The sequence below is a fragment of the Oryza brachyantha genome, chromosome 1 (genome assembly GCF_000231095.2).
Source record: "Oryza brachyantha chromosome 1, ObraRS2, whole genome shotgun sequence".
NCBI lineage: Eukaryota > Viridiplantae > Streptophyta > Magnoliopsida > Poales > Poaceae > Oryza > Oryza brachyantha.
The window spans coordinates 4538206-4547411 of record NC_023163.2 but is presented as its reverse complement, the minus strand read 5'-3'; the positions used below and the strand labels follow the sequence as shown (position 1 = coordinate 4547411).

The following is a 9206-nucleotide window of genomic DNA, read 5'->3' as shown; positions in this document are numbered from 1 at the left end:
CGAACAAGTGGGCCTGACTTGTGAACAAACAGCTGAATACGAATCCGATCTAACTGTGACACATACACTGAATCATCGATACACCGTTTAGATATTCACCTTTGAAGAAAGCTTTGCGCCTGTTCCCTCTTTCCACGAGATAATTGTAGCCCTTTGGCCAATCATATCTTAAAGAACTAATTCCAAGCGAAGCATACCAGTCCATTCAGACTTGCATATATACCAGGGAGAGAACAGATGAAGAATCATAAGCTATTTTCCTCGATTTTTAATACATTTTGTAACCACAATAATTTCGTTCACAAAAATATACTATGCAAGGAGGAAAACACCACAGCTCCACAGCTCATGGCCTCGTATCATGCTATAATTCCCAATTCCCACATTTGTTAGGAATTCTACAAGGTCCATCTCTATATTTTCTATGTTTGTTGTATGAACCATACACTTGGCAATTATGAAGCAACTAACATTATGAAAGAATGTTCTAGGTTTGTTAAAAGAGAGAGAATAATACAGGTACAACAAAAAGAACTAAAGAATAGTAAGTTGCTAACCTAAGCTTCCAGTTACGCTGAAACAAGACCAAGATATCCTGCAAATGCTGTCAATAAGCATGATATAACGTATGCGCCAGCCACAATATAAGGTTCCTTTATACCCCAAGATTTAAGAAAGTAATACGAAGGGAGAACTCGGAGAGGATATCTATTTCTCCCAAAGAAGTGCTTCATAGCCATCTGAAAAGGGACCTGAGAGAGAAAAGGTATAAATTGTTGTACATCAAAAACGTAATTCTGTTATCAAATGCACTCTACTTCAAAGAATTGTTATACTTGAGTCTGAATAGACCAAGAAATTTAGACTGAATAGCACCATATTATGATCATGTTCCTTGCAAGATAGGATGGTGAAATAACTGAACTGTTCAGCGAATAGATATAAACAATGCTTAATAAAATTAATAAGTTACCTAAAGTTATTTTTCAGTATAGATGGATAAACAAATTTCATATTATGGCCAGATGATGGGAGCAAATTCAGTTAATTCTACTTCCAAATGAATATGATTGCTCATGAACAGTAAAAGAGCCTTCTAGGGGGTCCCAGACACAAAGTTTTGGGCTCCAGAGTCCAGAAATATGATGATAAAAAAAACTAGTGGCTTACAACAAAGATCACTAGATCATCAAATATTTTTAATATAAAAAAAAGGTGTGTAGCCGCTAGAACCAAAGTAAGATCACCTTGCTATTTGACAGAAAGAGAACAATCAAATAATTAACTCCAATACATTCAATCATTCTTCACTGGAAAGATATAAATACCACAACTTGATTCATACAGCTCAAAGCAGAAGCAATCGCTATATAACAGTTATAGAACTGCTAACCAAGTGTAACAACCAGGGGATATAAAAAAAATTGAGGCAAAAAGGAAGGAATGCAACTTTTATGCAAGCAATAATATACCTGCAATATTACCATAAGCAGCTCAAGAAGGAAAATACTGCATGCAATGAACATCGGAATGAACATTCCACTGCAGGCTGCAATGGTAGCAATTGCTCCTCCGAGTGCAAAAGAACCAACACAGCCCATAACAATTGAGGCTCTATATCTGTTATGGAAGAGAAAACCAGCGCAAGCGCCTGACATTGATGCTCCAAAAACACTCATTTCTGTAGTCAAAAGATGAATAGCTTAACCCATAACCTCAGTACAATCATTACAGATATTAAACTTACAACCAATAATGCATTAGTAGCAGTAGAAAATCAATTAGACAGTGAACAGTAGCGCCCATCTGGAAGATCGCTTTGAAGTACATTAGGGACAAGGTAAATTTCGCTATGCCAGCTTCTGATCCCTTATTAGTGACTGCACAACTTTTTCTTGTTCTCCCTATGAATGACATGCATGTCTGCAAGGAGACTGCACCTGGCTTTTTCAGCCAATTGAACACATAAACTTGGAAAGATGCAGATGAAACTGAATGGGTGAAGCGTAAGCAACAGTAAAAGCCAATATGTTATAAGGGATAATTCATGGTTTAGGATAAGTAAATATGAGACAATGGGTTAACATGCAAAAATGGCAAAGTACCTGAACAAATTGGGAGAGAAGCAACAGACAATCCAGAAAGTGCTAAAGCTGCGACACCGCCAGCCAAGCCATCAAGGCGATCAACCAATGTAACTCCAGTACCCATGGAAAGAGAACATATTGCAGCCAGAACGAGATAAATTTTTCCTATGAATGCAAGGCCCAGAGGAGGAGGAAGAGGAACAAGGAATTTCCTTCATGAACAAATTGAAATCAGTAAAGAAAACAAGGAGAAAAGATCAAAGGCATCCTAAAGTATTAATCAACATAAAAAAAAACTATAGAACTGTGAAAACAGTAGTATCGTGCATCTTTTTGTTAGAGTAGCTGGTTATGGAATTTAAGGCCACATGACTAGCTTGGTGCACTAAAATAAAAATAGAAACCAGAATTGATTAGCAAAGCACCCTTGACTTTAAAATTAGCATGTGGCAATGATTATACTGACTAGCTGCCAACATGAGTTGAAAATAGAAATGAAATCAGTAAATTTGGAGGTACTATAAGGCATGAAGTATCTATTCTGTTATTCGAGTACAGGGCAGCAGAGACAATGCTGTGTAGCCTTATTAGCTGCATCGTGATAATACTTTTATATAGGTCATAAAAGAAAGATTATTCCTCATCCAAGAATCAGAATCCTACCATATTTTCCACATAGCCTAACTGATCAAGAAGTAATTCAAACTGCAGTTAGTTTTCAGTATATATAAGATGAAAAATGCTTACATGTTATATGGTGTTGAAATATTTGTAGAACTTAACCAGAGAGAGAAGTAAATCCCAGCAACAATCTGAAAAAGAACACAAGATCGACTATAAGTTGCATTCAACAAAATAAGGGAAGGGCACCCTATCACCTGTCCTGAAAAAGCAACATTCACCTGAACAAAGAATCTCATCCATTCTGGTACTTTACGATTGCGATCCATGAAAAGATTTGAAATATCATCAAGCAATCCAACCATTGCAAATACGAGGGTTATAATAGCTGCTCCATTTACTCCAGTTGAGTTGGAACCAACATGTCTTCTTGCAACCAAAATGCCGATAGGAACAAAGAATAATCCTCCCATTGCTGGTGTTGGCTTTCTATAGGATGGAGACATAAGCTTCTCTCTCCTCCGGAAATGATGAATCTTCATGTTATCAGCAACTGGTGCAAAAATAAATCCAGCTAATGCTGATAGAACTGATGATATTAAAAAAGGACGTGTCAAGTAAAACGAGTCCAGAGGTAGTCTAACAATCCGCCAAGAACACCAGTCGACAAATAAAAGTAATATTGCTAAGAAAGCAATCAGTCCAACATTATTCATCAGCCCTTGTTGAGTTCTGGGAATTGATGTAAAGAGTTTCAGTTAGAACCTAGCTAAAACAGTCATAAAAGCATGCGTTTCTTACTAGCTTTTAGGAGCCATTTACCAGGACGAACATGAATAGGAAATCCTGGAAGATCATACTGCATGCTATTAATGTAATGCTACTTCCTAGAATTACCTAATAAATGCTTTGCAATCCATATTCTTTTGCAAAATAACCATAACAACCAGGCATATCCCTTAAAGGTATACGAATTATGTCCATGGAATCATCTGAGTTAACTAGGCTAGATGCCTAGATGTATCACACATGCCAAGCAAAAGTTGCAAGGTTATGACTCTTTCTAACTTTAAAATAGAACAAAAAAAGACCTACACACTGAACCTCTGATTTTGAAGTAATTTCAGAAAAGTTTATTATCTTGCCTGCTCTTCCTATGCCCTTTCTCAATCATGGCAAACCTATGGGCAGCAACTGTTATTGCACCCTCTGCACCCTCGAAGCGGCTCTTGCTCATCGCTGGTAACTCAAGATCACTGGTTGGATTTAACATGAACTCCTCATCACTCCATTCACTCTCACTTGAATATACAGCAACCCCTAAATGGCCTTCCCCATCATCATGAGCCAGCGAGAAATCACCCAGGTCCTACATAAAGATCAAAGCTACTGGGAGTAATTAAGCTACTTCATAGAAAGCACTGTTATATAAAGAAAAATATAAATGATAGTACCTCATCAATCGCGCGCCTACTTGCGGGTCTTGTGGTAATATTTCTGAATAAGGAATCCTGAAAGGGTGATGAGAATGCGATTGCCTTAGCTTAATCACTTCCCACACACATTGGTTCAGAAGTAAATCATTCTTGTTCGAATTAGCTATAGACAAACATCAGTCACCACCCAAAAATCCAAGGTGATACTGTTGATGATCTTTTTTCTCCAACAGACAATATACTAGTCAAATCTCAATCAAATAAGCATTGCAAGTTTGGTCCATTGAAAGGTGATACTGGGTGAGAAAATGATCCTTATCTTACTAAGCCACGAGTCATCATACAGGCAGCCTACCAACTCCCCAACACATGGATTATCACACCAAAAAAAGGAAGACAGGCGGTAATCATATGAGAGTATCAGAAAGGCGGTAATCACGATGAGAAATCCTAGCAGCAGCAAGAGAAAGGAAGGAAACGCGGCCGCGAGATCTGAGAACTCACCGGGAGAGCGGACGGTCGGGCCGGTCGGCAGGAGGAAGACGGAAGCACCCGCCGCTGCGGCGGCGGCCGGAGAGATGGCCGTGAGCGCAAGCGCGGGCGATGGGGCGCGGGACACGCGGCGGCGGCGGCGGCCGAGGAGGATGAGGAGGAGGGGGCGGACGGAGGCGAAGCCATCGGCGAGGCGCGTGGTGGCTCGTCGGAGGGGAGGGGGACGGGGACGGGGACAGCACGCGGTCCGAGGTCGCGGCGGCTTTTTCTAGACGGCGACGGCGATTCGGCGATGCGTGGGTGGGTGGGTTGGTTGGTGGGGTGCTACGGCTTGTGGACCGTCGAGAGAGGTGGGTCCACGGGTTCCGACCAGCGGTGCGAATGTATCGTGACAGGTACTCCGCTACTGCTACACTCGTATGTATACAGCCAGGTGGTCGACGGTTTGTTCCTTCCCACGTGTCCAGGTGCACTTTTCTCTTGTGGGCTTCAAATGGGCCAAAAGGCCAGCTTATTGGGCTCCAAGGTCAGGGCACTCTGACCTGCTCGAACATTGTTTTCGTCAAAAATTTCAGCTGAATTTATGATGCCTTCGTTCCGATAAATTAGGTCATATATAAAGGTATTTATTATTCAACACTCTTCCTTGTCACACAAACAAATATTATGATGTGGAGAAAAGAGAAAAATTATTATTATTCATGATAACGGCTATTCGACTTTTACTATTTATCGAAGGAAATTTTGTTGCAGTGAGTAGATAAAATGAAAAGGATGGTAATAATAAAACCAATTTGATATTGATCAGAGAAAAGTCAAACTTAGTCTCTACATTTTGAACATGTCTTTATAGTAGATTTTAGTTTGGTAAAGTAGGAAACAAATATATAGGGATTTGAAAAACCAGAGAACACGTGCATTAGGTTTGAAAAATGTGAAGGGTATTATAATCTTTATAGTTTCGTATAGGCACATGTGAGGTAGGCTACTTAGATTTCCATATTCCATAAGCTGACACGCCATGACTGGACTGAATATGTACTAGGACGGTCACTGCTACGTGGTTACAAAAATCAAGATCGTGTGTGAAGTGATTATGAATAATCAATTTGGACAGGATAATTCAGCTTCCCATTTCGGAACCAGACGTCAGACATATTAGATCGTGTGTGAAGTGATTATAAATAATCATAGCTGTTCATCAGCATGGGCATGGATGAGACACAATCTCGCATCGGTGCCCTGAGTACAGAATCATCTGCAAGCTACACGACTGCTTATCCATTCCTGAAACTAAAGTAGACCTCAAAAATCATTTTCCAGGTGCTTGCCTCTAGAACTTGGGATCACAAGTTTAGCCGAGCTGAAGGCGACACACGAAACGAAGACGACCAAGTAGCTGCATGTGAAGAAGTTAAAAGGGTATTGGACACGAGGGTCTGCCAGCAAGATGTAAGCTCCCAAGAAATCCGTGATAGACTGTGAACTGAAGCCAAGAGATCTGAACATCTGTTCACACCCTCCTGACTAGCAAAGCTGTTTCTTTTTCAGTAATTTTCACATCCAGTTCTTCCGTAGATATAAAGTGTATGGAGAATTCATGATCGCAGGCTTCGCTCTCTGGGACCTTGCAAAGTCAGAACAACAAGGCATGTAAAAAATGATCCCAAGTTAGCCGAGAGTTCTTCATTTACAGGCCAACATTGAAAAAAAACAAATCTCTTTTAATGTCTAGGGCATGTTTAGATGGCTCTCGAGGATCATAAATAATGATACTAGTGGTAAGCTCTCACTATTCTCAAAAATGGGCAGAGAGACAATTGAACAGACTTATCCACTTATCAAAGATGTACAACTAAATGGCAAAATGCAGTCCATGAAAGTAGGTGCTGAGAGTTCCAGCTCGCAAAAACTGCTCATGCTGTAATATCGACCGCTGTCTTACAATACAAATTTAGGAATAAATCACAAGAGCTCAGTTTTCTTTTCTGTTAATACCGAACCTTTGATTGGTATAGTTCACAAAATTAATCCAGCGGTGCTTAGGTAGCATGCAGCATGCATGGTGTGTCAACATTTTTATCTCCTCAAGGATATTGAAGAAATAAAGGCGTTATTTTCAGGGGTGTTGATTGGTAAGATGACCGAGTGCCTGGGAGGAATAAAGCATGAGCAGTAGTTCGAGTTAAAAGAAAAATGATCCTTGTCCAACTGGGATGAATCTTCATATGTTATCAGGAGGGAGTAAAATTCAAACATAATTGATAGCATCTCATAAATCATCATACAGCAAAGAATATGTATTGTGTTATCGGGAGAAAAACTGACATTTAGACGGTTGTATATAAATAAATGGCTTTCTAGTTTCTACCAATTCGAGCACGAAGTTTACCTCATGGAAGAAGAGCTCATGACATCATGTAGAGTTGTAGACAGCACAACATGACGGATTATCTGTCGTACGAGAAAATTTGCATGTTTTAGTTCCTGGAAACAGCATGCACGAACATGAATTTAACTTAACATACTCCCTTTGTTCTATACCGTAACACTTTTCAATCTTGTCTAGATTAATTCATGGACTAATATATATGTTTTGTATATAGAAAATTTTAAGGTCCTTAAAAATATTTAGAAGTATCAAAATTTTACTCTAGAAAATATGGTGCATCAAATTAGTAAAAGAGTTTATATATGCCTAGATTCGTTAACATAAATATAAATCATAGCCTGGGCTAGAAAATCTTACGACGTGGAACCAAGAAAGCAGTGATATTTCATCCTATATAAAGTGATGTTTCAAATTTACTGAACTCCCGATAGCCACAAGTATAACTCTGCAAAGGCCATCATATCTAAAAACTGATATTGGCGTGCATCGTCTCCAAATATCTGACCACTTTGTACTCCAAAACATTTACAAGTCATCCATAGCTAACCTACCAAAATCACGAGCAATAAGCCAATACCACTTGTTCTTTTTTCCTTTACTTGTAAACTCCTGCTCTTAATGAAAATCTGGGTAGTCTGTCTTCGGCTACCCCAGCCCTTCTTTTTCCTTTTATTTAATGAAATACTTGGTTTATTTTTAAAGAGAAACAACACACCCAAATAAAATAGGATTATTTAGATCTATGCCATCGTAACTTTCACGGATTAGAAAAATATCATTATAATTCGCTTATTTGAATTGATGCGAAATTGGATCATGCCACTCCGTCGTCAGGTCCGTCACTCCTCCAACGTTTTCCATCCATCCATTCCGTCCTCCCCGTCAAAGCCGCCGGCACCACCACGGAGGCGGGGGCGGCGGCAGCTCCCACGGCGGCGTCAGCCACCGCTCTGGCCGGGACTCCTCGCAGTCCTTGCCCCACACCGCCTCCATCCTGCCCGAGGAGTAGAGCAACACGATCACCCGCCGCGTCGGCCCCACGGCCACGCCGCTCGGCAGCGTGTCCGGCCGCACCGCCGCCTTGTGCTCGAACGGCACCGGCGGGTAGAGGCGGAGTCGCTCCGACAGCGCCGCGGCAACGCCGAATATTCCATTCCCGCTTCCTCCCTTCCTCGCTCCCCCCAACGACCCATCCCCGCCGTGTTACTACTATAAATTATGGTCCAGCTTCGTCGCGCCTCGTCTCTGTTGTCGCGACAGCTCAACCGATCTATCCATCGATCGATCTCCATTCCATCCTACACGCACAGCTACAATCAATTCAAGCTAGCTAGCTAGCTACCACATCGGCCGAGTTTTTCATGGCACAGATCAAGGCCGCGCGCGTCGCCGACGTCCCCATGGCCCTCGACGTCGTCGTCGCTGCCTTCGCCCCAGCCATCCTCGGTACGTGTGTGCCGCAGCGGCGGCGGAGTGTTTTAAAATTAATTGATTACGTGACTTCAAAATTATTGATTTGTTTGTTTCTTTCTGCAGCGGAGGTGGACACGGCGGCAGGTGTTCCGTGCGGGGCGGCGGCGGCGGGAGGTGGCGTGGAGCGATTCGTGGTGAACGCGCTGGCGTCGCCCGACCGGCGGCTGCAGGAGGTGAAGGAGAACTCGCTCAGGTCCTTCAACGAGGCCGCCCGCTTCACCGTTGACTACGTCGAGTTCGACGTCCAGGTCCGGTCCAGTGCCCTTCCATTTTCGGCGTTGAAGATCCCGTCGCTGAGCACGTCGAACATGGCGGCGAACTCCTCCCCCTTCGGGTAGTTACTGAAGGTGGCCGCTCGGCGTCGCGCTCGGGTTCGGATGCGTGTGCGCCCTCGCCTCCGTGGTGGTGCCGGCGCCTTCGACGGGGAGGACGGGATTGGATGGATGGAAAACGTGTGGAGTGACGGACTGATGACGGAGTGGCTTGGAAGTAGTTTTAGCCTATTTGTAATGGCATATTTATAAATAGTGGAATTATAATGGTATTTTTTTAAACCTACAAATTTGTAATGGCATGGATGCAATTAACCCAATAAAAATCACTTTGTTTTAAGTCCACATCAAAGATTGTACTTCATTGTTTCCTCCACCTCTTCTTTCTTGAAGCCACACTAAACCCTTATTTATGCTGCATTCACAGGTATCA

The 9206-nt window shown here is 42.1% G+C and overlaps 2 protein-coding genes across 2 annotated transcripts; one reads left to right on the top strand and one right to left on the bottom strand.

The window, feature by feature from the left end:
• Nucleotides 1-281: 281 nt before the first annotated feature.
• Nucleotides 282-4887, bottom strand: LOC102711471 (phospho-N-acetylmuramoyl-pentapeptide-transferase homolog). Its single transcript, XM_006643835.3, has 8 exons — nucleotides 4649-4887; nucleotides 4163-4219; nucleotides 3854-4077; nucleotides 2990-3440; nucleotides 2835-2899; nucleotides 2106-2299; nucleotides 1473-1681; nucleotides 282-752 (listed from the first exon to the last, which is right to left on the bottom strand). The coding sequence occupies exons 1-8, from the start codon at nucleotides 4820-4822 to the stop codon at nucleotides 570-572; spliced, it is 1557 nt and encodes a 518-aa protein (XP_006643898.3). The 5' UTR covers nucleotides 4823-4887; the 3' UTR covers nucleotides 282-569.
• A 3409-nt stretch (nucleotides 4888-8296) lies between these two features.
• LOC107305082 (glycerophosphodiester phosphodiesterase GDPD2-like) lies at nucleotides 8297-9111 on the top strand. The gene is made up of 2 exons (XM_015841583.2): nucleotides 8297-8474; nucleotides 8565-9111. Exons 1-2 carry the CDS (start codon nucleotides 8390-8392, stop codon nucleotides 8837-8839), a joined length of 360 nt encoding a protein of 119 aa, XP_015697069.1. The 5' UTR covers nucleotides 8297-8389; the 3' UTR covers nucleotides 8840-9111.
• The last annotated feature ends 95 nt before the right edge of the window (nucleotides 9112-9206 follow it).

What these genes read in the sequence shown, in the direction of transcription:
- LOC102711471 (XM_006643835.3), bottom strand. Translation starts at nt 4,822, where the DNA reads ATGGCTTCGCCTCCGTCCGCCCCCTCCTCCTCATCCTCCTCGGCCGCC. An exon ending in GTAGGCGCGCGATTGATGAG is followed by an intron (nt 4,078 to 4,162) that starts GTACTATCATTT and finishes ATCTTTATGTAG; the next exon opens with GACCTGGGTGATTTCTCGCT. An exon ending in TTCTCTCCCAATTTGTTCAG is followed by an intron (nt 1,682 to 2,105) that starts GTACTTTGCCAT and finishes TTTTGACTACAG; the next exon opens with AAATGAGTGTTTTTGGAGCA.
- LOC107305082 (XM_015841583.2), top strand. Translation starts at nt 8,390, where the DNA reads ATGGCACAGATCAAGGCCGCGCGCGTCGCCGACGTCCCCATGGCCCTC. An exon ending in CTTCGCCCCAGCCATCCTCG is followed by an intron (nt 8,475 to 8,564) that starts GTACGTGTGTGC and finishes TTCTTTCTGCAG; the next exon opens with CGGAGGTGGACACGGCGGCA.